The sequence below is a fragment of the Mycteria americana genome, chromosome 3, assembly GCF_035582795.1.
Source record: "Mycteria americana isolate JAX WOST 10 ecotype Jacksonville Zoo and Gardens chromosome 3, USCA_MyAme_1.0, whole genome shotgun sequence".
In the NCBI taxonomy this organism is placed as follows: Eukaryota; Metazoa; Chordata; class Aves; order Ciconiiformes; family Ciconiidae; genus Mycteria; species Mycteria americana.
The window spans coordinates 124,258,527-124,272,017 of record NC_134367.1 but is presented as its reverse complement, the minus strand read 5'-3'; the positions used below and the strand labels follow the sequence as shown (position 1 = coordinate 124,272,017).

Sequence of the window (13,491 nt, the reverse complement as noted above, 5' to 3'; positions counted from 1 at the left end):
GAAGTAAATAGCATGGCAATAGAATGATTGCATTACCTTCGTGTTGTAAAATGCCTGAACTCCTTGAATTTGATGCCGTACAGTAGATTTTGCTGATGCAGAATTGAGGCCTGTGCCACATAATCTCTGATGCAGAATTTAATCTAGCCGATGACAGAGTCCTCTTCTCCTTAGGCAGGAATCAGGCCTGTGACATTTAGGATTGAAAGTCTAAATTTAGACTTGAGGGTGGTTGTGATGGAGGGGAAAAAAAAAAGTAATTAAGGTGTTTGGTGAGGGGGGCTGGGGAAGAAACCTGGATCACATTTCTGTGGCATTACCTGTGCCTCTGTTTTGAAGAGGAGTCAAGCTGTTAGGCTCCAGACACTGAATTCCTATAAAGTTGCCAAGGGGCTAGAGTCTAATGTAACACACCTGTGAGCCATTTCCATTCAAGTAAATGGGATTTGCACACATTTGTCTGAGAATAGGATTTGATTTCTACTGTTCTAATTATTAGCTGTTGGTTTTGACTAATTAGAAGAACTTTTAATGGGGAGCCTTGAAGATTATGAAAGCTGTGAATATGTGACATGAACCAGAACTACATGTCTGAGTAATTTTATTTAGGTAGGAGTTTGTCTTCACTTCCAAAAAACTGCCTTTTTCTTTTTTTTCTTTTTAAAAGAACTTCTGAGTAGCTAATGCATATAAAAAGTGTCAAAGAAAACACAATAAAGCCAAACTCTGCCCGAGGTCAACTTTGTTGAATTTTCCTTGTGGTAAAACTGAAGTGCTTTGCGTTCAGCGTGTTTTAACTTTGGGATAGTTTACATTCTATAGGTACCCCAAATTTAAAAAAAGAAAAACCAAGCAAAAAACCCAAACCAGCAAACAAACAAAAAAACCCCAACCCACAGCTTTTAGCAATAAAAGCAAGTCCGAAGATACTAATATTTAACATGAGATATTATTTTCCCCTTGGGAACATGACCAGATATAAAATATTTAACAAATATACACTGAGGCACAGGAAAACCAGATATTTTTTCCTCTGCTTAGTTGTCAGTGTCCTTTTAGACTGAAGATGGGAATACAACTTGCTATTTTAACAGCCTCATGCATGCCCTTGTGGCAGTCTGTAAAAACTATTCCACTGAGTTCAGTAATATTTCTGCTGTAATATTTTTCTCCAGCACACCAAGCTGGTTCATTGGCTAGAGGTAATGGAGCAATATCTTTTCAGTGCATGTAAAAATCTCCACAGAAGATCACAGAAAGTAGGCTCCTTCATTATTACCCTCTCTGCAATCAAGGAAAGTTGAATAAGTGGCTGTATGTAAGGAGCTTGTTTTGCAGTAAGCTAAAATAAACACTTGACATGCTAATGAAAGCAATTTTATACTGAACCTCTAAAGTATTAATGGTGTCTGTTATTATGCTATTAGATATATTGTTCTCTGCCTTCAGACCGTTGATAGAGAAAAGCAAGCGTGAACTGCATAGCAGATTCTTCTGTCAATGGTTGTATTCAGTAGTTTTTCATTGTACCGCGAGTTATTGTCTGGGGAAACGAATAGACTGGATACATGGAGAAACATTCTTTACTCGCAGGTTCCCTGCAGTATTTCAGGTTTGACATGTGCAAACATACAGTGCAATTTTCTTCCCCCCCACCCCCCGCCATCCCCTTCCAGGGTCCTGGGAGAGTAAAATCAGCCAGTGATAATTTTGCCTTTCCCCTCGGTCAGGTGCACTCAGTGATTGAGTGATTGTAAAGTCTCAGGTGAGAAAAATATGTTTGGCTCTAAACAAAACTTAGCACGTCTTACTTCAGTAGCTTCGTAACACAATCCTAAAGTAATTACATAGACAAAATGGCAGTACTTGTCACAGCATAGCAGCCATGAGTTAGTACAAATGCTACAGGTCACCCGTTCTCATCCTACTGATTGTCACCAAGCAAAAGCAAACAATTTTTACAAAAGTCTAACAAAAGAAAAATATAAAATGTTCCTTATTTCTCTTAGCTACCTCCCCAAAAGTCCTCCTATACGTGCTGAACGGTGAGGTGTGTGCAATAGATTTTCTTGATACTGGAAGAAGCAAAATTGTTTGCCCTTTCCTTCCTTACGGGATTTCTCAGCAAGATATAAAAGAGAGCCTGCCCAAGAGCTGCCCCATCTGTTCCCACCGTGGCCTGCAGATGATCAATATTGTATCAAAGAGGACTAATACATCTAATAACAGCAGCATAAATGCCTGATCTTTCTCCTCCTCCAGGAGGAAGATAATCCATGCAGCAAAAGCCATTGCTGTGCCTCTTGAGGTCAGGATCCTCCGTTCCCTGACAGAAATGGAGCTCTGCAAGTTGTCTTGCTCCAGCTCTTCTCATAAGCTTCTTCCAAAATGAATGACCAGATTCTTCCTGATAGATTGATTGGTCTCATGCAATCACCTTAGCTGAGGCCACTGTATGTGCAAGGAGCTGGTCTGTTGGAATTTCTCATCCAGAGTGAACTTTGTCTGCTTTCTGTTCACTTGGTGGGAAGGAGAACAGTTTGATGAATAAGCCAAGCCAGGAAGGTCAAAATGAATACAAATCACCTTTAAGATAGTTGGTAGAGTTAGTTCCTTGGCCTGATGGGGTCATTGCACTATCAGCCCCTTAGTTTTCAAGGGCAACATCAGATGTCTGAAATCTTGCTCGGCAGTGTTAGGAGTCGAGGCTCACCGGCAGGCTCCTGTCTTGCTCAGAATCAGTTGTGCTCTGTCCTCAAGAGACATCAGTCTAGTGATTGGAGTACGTAGTAGAAATGAGGCGAAATGGAGTCGCATCTTATCTTGACAACTCATTGGTTCAGCAGGTCATGGCGATGAGGTGGGATGCTCGCTGAGAGGGAGACACCCTGGCTCCTCATCCCTTCTCCCAGAACGTTTTTGTCCAATGACAAAAAGTGCATAGTCTTGGGACTAGAAAATAAAACTAATTTTACAGCTTAGTCCTTTCATCGTGAGATTAATGTAAGGCTTCCCCTTTCTGGTTCTCCTTTATAGACCGCAATTTTTGCAGCCTTGCTGCTTGCTCCCTAGCTTCATAGAGAGGGATATAGTGTACGCACCCACAAAAGTCAACAGTGCTTGGCTTGTGCTGCTTTCCTCTGAGGTGGGCTTAAGCCTCCCTGGGTCCGGGGGGTGTGTACAACAGCAGCCGGGTCTTACCATGGTACCGTTACACAGCGATGTTCAAAGCGTCTTTTCTAAAGGCCTTCTAATACTACGCAGACCTGATTGTCTCTCTCTTTAAGGTATGGATTAATATTAACTAGATTTGACTTCTGATTAGTTTTAAAATGTTCTTCGGTTTATAGCAAGCAATTCTTTTATCATTTGAGAAATTGTAGCTACATTTCTTCTTTGCATCCCACAGGGCAATAATATTCTTCAATAAATTTCTGCTCCACTCATAATGTACTAAAAATGAACAACTAGACACGTAATTATACTTCAAAAACACACACTCTCTTATTCAGCCTTAAAAGTGCTACTTCTTATTAATATAGCTTAGAACTTACTGTATTCTTTTTGCCACCAAACCAAGTCCTTAGATAAAATTTTAAATTAAGATAAAGTACTACAGAAGAAATTCCCTGGGAAGCGTGTGTATCAAACATATCTGTGAAATGTTTCACCTTAATGCCGATTGGTTATATTTAAAGTGATGCTATTAACCCCTATCCACTTTGGTTGATAGCTTCTTTTTTCACTTCTGTTTTGAAGTCCACCATCTGTCTTGACTGATTACAGCTCTCAGAATATCAGGTGATCATCTTCCACTTAGCCAGGGGAAAACCAGGTTGTTATCTGTATTTTTATTTGTATTTGCTCTCCAAGCAAACCCTTCTTAGAAGATTCTTTTCATTGCTGCAGTGGCTTCTACTGTTTCATTAAATTGCCGTGCAGTGGCTACACAAGACAACTTTGAAAATACAGCTCATGTTGGCCTCTGCAGGTGAAGTGCAGTCCTGTTGAGTTGACCATTTACCTATTTGGGTTTCTTTTAGCAGCCAAATGTATGTGTGTGTAAACCGTACCAGGCAAACAGTTGCAATTCCTGTTTTCACACTAGATGCTTCAGAGTAGATTTTCTTTCTCCTGAGATGAGCTAAGGTGCAAAATACTAAGTTACTAAAGTGACTAATGCAATGTTGTCAGAGGAGAATTATACACAGTGACAAGCCAGCGTACCTGCAGGGGACTCATCTGTCAAGGAATTCATTTCTCATTTCTAACCATGATGTGAATAACAGTAAACCATCGTGATCATTCAGGTCCAGTGCAGAAGACAGGGCTAGTCCCTTAATTCTGAAATACTGATGTAAAATAGTGCATGTTTTGGTTCATGTTTTATGCTGTTTTTAAGATGTGTGATCTCCTGTGTGGCTTCTCTGTCCCTTTCTTCACTTTGTTACATTGCCACACCACATGATTTTGTGACCTGTATGCAAAAAAATTGAAATAGGTCTCATGTTTTATTTTGACTGTGGCTTGGAAGAGCAGCTGTGCTGCAGTCCTTAATGGTGTGCAGTTACCTAGTCTCTTAGGCACACCAGGGAAGTATGGACAAATAGTAAATTGACATAGAAACAACAAAACTTGTGATTGTACCGTGCATCTTCACATACGGGGTCCCTTCCTTTCTCTGTCTCCTAGATAGGACTACCTGTAGGGCTAGGAGCCAGGGCTCCTCCGTTCTGCTCTGAGCTCTGCCTTGGCCTGCTCTTCAACATGCATCAACTCACACGAGCAATTTCTGTCCACTTCTGTATACTATGATAACAGTGATAATACTTGTGCAGCACAACGTGTGTATTTTTTGCATCAAAATGCCAATTGTGTCTTTGTCCTCTGTATGGGCTGCGTATGACGTCTAGGGTATGATGTCCATATTCTGGTTATGTTGGACAGCTCGAGCTTCCAGGAGGTGTCTGCTTTCATTTGTTTCAAACGGTCACAGTTGCGGATTGTCAGAAATAGCCATGATCAGCATCTTTGGGAATGACATTTTAGATGTCTCTTTGCCAGGCACCTGTATTGCAAAATCTGAGTCCCGCTGTATGTCAGACAGAAGAGTTACACCCAGTGAAAAACCAGCCTAGCGCAACATTCCCAGCAATGTTACGTATGAAGTGGGTTGGGACAAATCTGAGTGCTTGTGTCTTCCAAGCACCTAATTTGGTGCTGTAGCTGTTGTCCCCTGGTTCTTCCCTGGCCAGAAAAGGTATAACGAAGCCAAGTTACTTGCCTTGTGATCCACGGAGGAGTGAGGCAAGGGGAACACGCCTAGTGACTTCAGTGGGCTTTAGATTAGGCTCCTATATTTCTCAGGATGTTAAATAGGTGAAATACAATAGTGTTATTTTTAACCTCTGAGATAATCCCCACAAGCTACAGTTTTCTCATTCTTTTCCCACACTCCTCAACAATTCTTGACAAAATGCTGCATGAAAATGAAAACCTGTTATTTATTATGCTGACAACTTCGCTAGGCTGGGTGCATTGACAGCAACGCATTCAGGTCTGCGTCTGCAGTGAGGTAAATTGTTGAAGCAGCACAGAGGGAAGAAGTCTCATAACTCCATTGAACAATTACTGCAGATAACTCTTTACTAACCCTTCTTAAAATTTACCCCAAAGGGGTTATATACAAGTAGTGATTAAAACTGACCTAAATCATAATTTAATTAAAAGAAATTAAAATGCAAACTGAAAATGTTCAGTAACCTCAGGCCACCACCCTAATGATTCATTTTAATGCGTTTGTAGTTTTACAATAATGGCCTTTGTATGTATGTGCTTCTTGTTTTATGTCTGATATCATTTTGTCACTGGAATAGTCTGAAAATGGTTGCAGGCTGTATGATCTTGAGTATATATATGGATATACATGCGCTTTCTTCTTGCACTTTAGGAGTTTCACTGAAGTCAGCATATCTACTGATGTGTGCAGAATGTAACAGCTGTAAGATCAAGGCCTATATTTTTAATTTTCTCATTAATTAGTTTCCCTGTTATCCTAGAAGGACCTTCATATCATTAGTATGATTACTGTGGCAATATTTTTGTGCTGTAAAAAAGATAATTCAAAACTGGCATCCTTTATCTGCCAGATCTTGGTTTGTATTTGCATTTGTCATAGAAGCGTGGCCCAGCTTGAAGAGAGATTTGCAGGCCAGACCGCAGGAGAGATGCGTGGTCGCTGGCCGCCCGGAGAACCAGAGGATGCACCCAGACTTGCATGGCAAGAGCCATGTGGGGATGTAACAGGGTCAAACCCAGTGCTCGGGGGATGTGGTATGTATGCAGATATGAGAGAGTGGCAAACAAGATGTGAGCCTGAGGCGTTGGCCCTCTGTCTCCTTTATTTCTACTCCAGGAAGGAGGAGGTTGTTTGAAGGAACCTTACTCTGACTGTTTGACACGCTATGGATGATATAAGTACAACTTTCTCAGTAGCGAGAAAGCTTTCTCAATTATGAACAACATCTATGTAGGAGAGGTAGAAGTAGACTGGTTTGTACTGGTTATGCAGAATTTCTTCCTTTAACTAAAGATATGTTATCTGCAATTCTGTTTTCTTCTGGAAAATGGCTTTTTTGCACCAGTTTTTGAGACACTGACTTTTGAGACACTGAGCTCTAAGTATGTCGCTGACTGCTTGTGAAGAAAGGTACTGCTGAAAGAGGAGTAGGTGTATGAGCAAACCCAGCACTCAGCTCTGAAATGGGAAGAGCCAAGAGGCCAGCAAGCTATTAATATTTTTGACTTGCCATGTTTGTCGCAAGAACAGTGAAAGATGTAAAAAGCCACATGCCTCCGGGGTCTCACAGAGAAAATGGGAAGAATAGTAAAACCTGCTCTGGTGCTGCTGCTGCTGCTGAGAGTTTGTCCTCTGGACTTTCATAGGGATCTCGTCCCAGCCCTCTCCCATCTGACTGCTGGCTTATTATTTATCATATCATCTGCTTCGTTTTGGGGCTGCTACTGCAGCTGGCACATCACTGTGCATGCTAAATACCTCTCCTTAACATAAAGTGGGCAGGCACTCGCAGAGTATCCGGTTTTCTAGTTTAGTTAGAAGTGCTGCCTGCTCTGCCAGCTTGCTGAGTGTGCTGATTGATCACTGTTTAGCCTTTTCTCTACCAAATATAAATGAGGGTATATATCATCTGGGGGGGAATTTTCTTGCTGATCTCAAAGAAAAAGGCCAAGAGGAGAGAGCAAGTGCCTATCAGGCAGTAGTCAGCTTGGCAAGGGAAAGCAAAATATATGGCCAGAAGTAGGTATTTTAGTGTCTGATGTGCTTATTTTGTTTGTACGGTGCTACTGTAATTGTCAAACTCCTTTTTTTTCAACTGACTGCCATGCTGGGGAAAAGAAACAGATGTTCCTATTTGTCTTTTGATGTGGCTCAAAATCATTTACATTTGCTGGCCTAAAATGACACGACACGTCATTCGCCACTTTTTCTATCTCCTTTGGAGTGAGTGACAGATTGCTGTTCAATTACTAGTATAATAGAAAAGCAGATATTGTAAGGACAGCTTTCACCTAAAGGAAATGCAATCGCCAGTTGCTGCAGTAGTGGAAAGAGAAGGATGGCAGATACTGTAGAAGCCATCCAGTGGAAAAGACATTTTTATTATTAATAATGTCATGGGGAAGACTCAAGGGAAATGCATTGGGTCTGGCTTTTCTGCCTGGAGAAAAGGAGAGCCAGGGGTGAATAAAAATACGGTGAAAAACTGGCTTGCTACTTTTGTAAAATATATTTTCAGGTCTTTGCCTTCAGCATGTGCTGCTTAAAGCCCTTCTACTTGCTCTGCACCCAGCTCCAATGGAGAGCAATAATTACAGAAAGACTCTTCATCAGTCAAAGACACTTGGTGAGAGGCTCGTTAGAAGGGTTTTTAAAAAAGGGAAAAAACTGTTTGTCAGATGCTTTAGGATTAGTCACTTCTCCACCCTATAGTTTGCTTTCTTATCAGTGTGTTCGTACTCCCCTTCCTCCCTTTCTGCTGAGATGAAGAGATTCTCCAGGCCAAGCAGAGCTTAACCCTTCCTTCTGCAAGTCATTTACTTGAGGATCACTTGTCCACTCTTAATTTTTTATCGTTTCCTGTTCTCTAATTCTATCAAAGTCACTTCGCATGCACAACACGTACTTTCAATATGCTGATCAAGATTAATTTTCATGTCATGATCCAGTCAGTCTGTTGGACTGGGTCAGCGTACAAGAGGTGAAGCTTCTGCTTAGTCTTTTACATTTTTCTTTGTAAAGGAACAAAATGGAGTGCTAGATGGAAAACATGTTGAGAATCCAATATATAGTGCTGTAATTATCGTCCTATTATACAAGTTTTAAGCAGTGAATCTCCAGTGAAATAAGAGACTTAGGGTTGACAAAACATACTGATGAATATGTGCTTTATCTGATAATCTGATGAACCAGATGATCATTTAAACTTTCTTTTGTAGTTTAAGTTTGCTCTGAGTAAGTGACTTTAACAAGAGATGTAGTCCCTTGGCAATAAAGGTGAATGAATCCTTGAAATACCTGGTTTTAGCCAAATAACTCATGGTTATAGTCATACTTGTTATAATGGATGTAGAAACAAGTATCATCCGGAAATGTACCTTTACATTGTGAATGCAGTAACGTAATTGCTGAAATGATTTTCAGTGATATATCGGTAGTTACCATTTATGCCTGACCTGCTTTTTCCGAATGTAAAGTCTTTCTGTGCAAAGCGAAGCATGTTGCACTTGGCCCTAATTAAATCCTTTATGCTTTGGCACCGCTTGTTTTGCAGTGATGCAATATTCTTTTTAGAGCTGACCTAATGGTAAAGATTTTTCAAGTGTCACTGCACTGTTGTGTTACAGGATTGTCTTGAACATACTGTTCCTTTCCACAGCTCCTGAGCTAGGTGACTTTATCCCTTTGACACACATCCTGGTGATGCAAAGGTTTTTCTTCCTTATTTATTAATTGCTTGCTGCAAAGCTTGCAAAGTCCCAAGCCCATATTTAAAAAAAAAAGGAGAGGGGGAGAGAAAAGTTTGTCTTCTAGTACAGCTAACTTTCTATTTTGTGTGCGGTCCTCCTATTGTGTGTGGACAGGCAGAACGCTGATTTTGAAAATAATACTTTTTGATTTCAAGCGGGGCAAGGAAAAACCCAGCTGGTTTTATCAAGCCATTTTGATCAGCCATGTAATGCAATTTTTTACAGGTTAGAGCTACTAATGTGCTAAGAAATCACTATAGCTAGTCATCCATTAAGACTGGTTAAAATCGGTACAAAGAGTTACCAAGCAGGCAGGAGGCCCGAGTCCCCGCTGATGGTCATCAGCCGCTCCCTGCCCGCTGCTCCCCTCTCAGGTGGGGTGTCAAACTCCTGCTCCATCTCCTCTCCTCCTGAGAGCAGCTCTGCGTGCAGGGTCAGCCTGGAAATACTTCTCCGCTAGTCCCATCTGCTGGATGCCAGGATGTATTGCTTGCTGGAAAGAGGGAGAGCGTCATACCTCAGCCTTTAAATATTAGCTGAATGCGGCGTGCCACCAGATGTACGTTTGCTTCTGAAAAACACATGCTTTCTATGTTTGTCTTCCATCCACCTAATTGCTTTTGGGCTACTGCTGTTCTCTTCAGCAGACTCCATGTGTTAAGTAAAAGCAAGGTGGTGGCGCGAGGAACTTTAACCGTGTTGCTTTAGAGAAGCTGTAATCAGAAAAACCCAGGAGCCAGAAAAGATCACAGCAAAAAATATGTGTATCATTATCAAGCCATTTACAGGCCTGGGAATGAATTTCCTTTCTCCCAGTATATATGCTCAGCAGTCAGTTTTTCAAATGCCTCATTAAGGCTGGTACTCAGCTGTTCTCTCCGTCTATCTTGCCATGCTGGCAAAGAGGGAGTGTAGCCATCGCATCTGATCCAGCATGCTGCACTGCAGCCTCTAATATTTTTATGAAGCTAAAAGAGCCTTCTCCGTCGTTGAAAATACAGACTTCCTGATAAATTTCTAATCGGGCCAAGCAAAGGTTAAGAGAGCTTGATCTCGTGTCCATAGACGTTCCCTAGGGTATTACTTTTCTCGGTGGTAATTCGCTGTTTGGTACCTGCCTTCTGAAAGGGAGCTGCAGGGAAGAAAATGGATAATGAATGCGAATGCAAAGTAGTGGAGAAAATTGGGAATGAATGTGAATGTAAAAAGGGGAAAAATGCATTCAATCCTAGCAATCTTACTTTGGTTTATTTTGCTTTCTTCTTTGCAGTCATTTGTGATGCATTTTTATACTTTATGCTAAGTGACATTGTGCCTTTTGCTTTAAAATAAAATTCAGGCGATTCTCCCCCTCCTATGCTTACCTTCCAGAGGCATTAAAGTAGGTTCTGCAAGTCGGAAACACAGCCACTTCAAGGATCTTGTGGAAATGTTACTGGAGGAAAATAATCCTAGGAAAAAATCTTTATAAAATACATAGACTAAGATCAAGCAATAATTTCATCTATTGCAGACAGTGTTTACGGAAACATACCTTTATTTGGTATACAGATATTTCCACTGTGCCTATTGAGATAAAATCTTTAATCTAACCCCCCTCCCTCAGCTTGAGATGTGAAAATGTGACTGTTTTAAACATAACTGGTTATGTTTGCAGGTTTTTTCAGTTTACCTTTATATCTCTCCCCTTTTATCATAGCACCTTGCTGTAAATTAGCAGTGTGTGCTGAATTCGTTACAATTAATATTGCTGCTGCTGTTACCAATAAAAAGATATATCATAAATAATTTTTATGTGTTTTCCTCGATAGGTGGTAATGGCACAGAGGAGAAGCAAAACACCGAAGAAACCGAGGCCCAGAGCAGAGAAGCAGGTTTGTGCCAAGTTTCTTAAAGGACTTTCTTAGGTTTTATCCACCTTGGTGAACAATAACCTTAGTCAATGCTATTGACTGAGAATGTTTGTACATTTTCACCAGATTAGCTCAGGTCTTGAGCAATTCTCCCATTAGAGACCACAACTCCATTCATTATGAATGAATGTATTGCAGTGCAAGAATGCAGACTTCCCTCTAGCTTACCAGCTCTACATTCTCCCTTTAAGGTGGACTACCTCTAGCTAATCCTCTAACTAGAAAGAAATAATTTTCCCTCTGTGTACAACAGAGAGTAACCCTCTGCATAGAATAGAAAAGGGGGAAAAGGAAATTTGGAGAAGGAGGAAGCAGGCTTCTTTTGAGGAAAACTGTACTTCTGAAGATTTTAAAGGATATTTTCAAGTTTAGTAAATTGTCTACACAAGTCTCAGGGGTCACGAAGATTTAAATCCATACAGAAAGAGATTGCATATACTGCGAATGAATGTCAGAGTTCACGAGCAATGGGTTTTGCAGATGGCATGCTTATAAATTATAGTGAGTTCAATATTTTAAAATGCAATGTCACTCTGTGTTCACAGTAGATTTTCTATTATTTTTTTTCTGTTTATGGTTGTATTTTTCATCCTACCCAACTCTGTTCAATGCAAAAGACAACTAGAATTAATCAGTTATCAAAAGAGCTGAAGTGACAATCAAAATGTCTGTAAATCCCTTTATTTCTTAAGGATTTCTTTTAGTGTAGTATCACATGTAACACACTGCTTTTCTTGTTTGGTTGGGTTTTTTTCTCATTCTAGTGCAGCATGTTGTCTACACATACTTAATCCAGAGAGCATGAAACAGTTTTCTTCAGAACTTTTTTTTTTTTTTTTTTTTTTTTAAATCAGAATAGGAGATTGTTTTCAATATGTGGAAGATTGAGCTGAAGAAGGCCAGCCAGTAAATGCAGCAAAAAAATTTAGAAGGCCTAGATTCTTGACTTATCTGGTTTGCTTACTGCATTGTGGCTGGTTCCAGAAGAGGAATTCATTTGATGAGGGTCCTTCTTTTTGTCCTGTGCATGGGCACTGTGTATGTGGTAGTGCAGCATTTCTCCCTGCACTCCACAGGTCAGTCCTCTGCAACTAGGTGTTAACAGCTCATGCTGTCTGCAAGTGCTTGAAGTCCTTCTATGTTTCATGTCCTCTTTATCACCTCTTCTTAATGTCCTTGCACGGGGCAAGCAATGAGAGGTGAAGCCACAGGCACACAGTATTACAGAATAAAAAAAGATTCCTATGGACCTCAGCAAACATTGGACCCAGGCCCTTTATCCTCCCCAAGATAAGCATGCAGTGGTATTTTGTAAGTGCTAGAGGACAACCACGTTTCCTTCCCTGGGTTTTTCACTTTTATGCTACTCATATTTTAAACAGGCGAAGGGGACCAGGGAGAGGGGAAGAATGAGTTGCTCTGTCTGAATCTAGACTCTGTTTTGAATCTCTGACTAGGCAGGGGCATATCTTTGCCCAAGCAATATTGAGCCTTTAACTGTTCCAAGTACTGCTTGGCTCCTAGCTTGCCTAAGAGCTAGTACTGCTAGGAGCTCCTAGGTCCAACTGCAGAGGTTAAACCTGGTTATACTACTGTCTACAGATGCAGATGCCAAACACAGCCCGTTGTGCTTGTCACCTATATTCACTCTGATGGGGTGCATATTTCCCTGGTATTTTGATTTGCAAAACAGTTCGATTGAATGAGATACATTTCATTTCTCCCAACAGAATTAAGGAATATGTACCTCTCTAAATTATTACTTTGCTACTGAAGGTGTCTTAAACGCATTGTGTTTTTCCCAAAACCGTCATTATGACTTGTTGCGTTACGAGCTGTCAGAGCTGGTTTACCAGAGCCATGATGTACATTCTTTTGCTATCTCCTGTTGGTAGTCATGTTTTGTTACTCTCATGAAGAGTGTCAAAGAAAAGATCCAGACTTTTAGGTCCCAGATCCAGAAAATGTCATACTTGAGGAACACGTTTTAGGTACATGCCTAAAGATAGCGTTGTGCCTACGCATGGTCCATGAATCACCTCCTCGGCCACAGGCACACAGTGTTACCAGAAAAAATTCTTTGGCTTAACATTCATCCCTACGGGTTCACATAGTGACAAGAACGGAGAGGTGTACAATTACCTCGAGTTAGTTACATTCAGCTAATGAGTTGCTGCTGCTTTCCACTCTACTCATTGCGGAGACAAAAGATCATCAGGAACTTTTAGATTGCTGCTTCTGTGCCCTTTCTTGGCAATAGGAAATGACCGGATTTTCTAAGATACGCAGTTGTATGCCTAAAACGTTTCTAATCACTATGAATGATAACTGTAAGGAGCAATCCCGTCAAATGTTAGAGGTCTTATTTGTATTTTTTAAACCAAAAGGCATAACCTTCATCTGAGTGTGACAAATCACAAATCGTATACTTCGATATTGTGAAAGAAAATGTAGAAGAAAAAATAGATGCTGTATTCTCAACCAGTCCATTACATAAAGATTTATATATTCTTATTATACAGTAGTGAAG

General features: G+C 40.6%; 1 protein-coding gene across 4 annotated transcripts in view; it reads left to right on the top strand.

Moving 5' to 3' along the window:
* The window catches only part of MACROD2 (mono-ADP ribosylhydrolase 2), an 899,949-nt gene that overhangs the window by 836,846 nt on the left and 49,612 nt on the right, over positions 1-13,491 (top strand). For all 4 annotated transcript variants that reach the window (XM_075496893.1, XM_075496891.1, XM_075496892.1 and 1 more), the window contains exon 12: positions 10,860-10,922. In XM_075496893.1, coding sequence (XP_075353008.1) covers positions 10,860-10,922 — 63 coding nt within the window. The remainder of the gene's footprint in view (positions 1-10,859; positions 10,923-13,491) is intronic.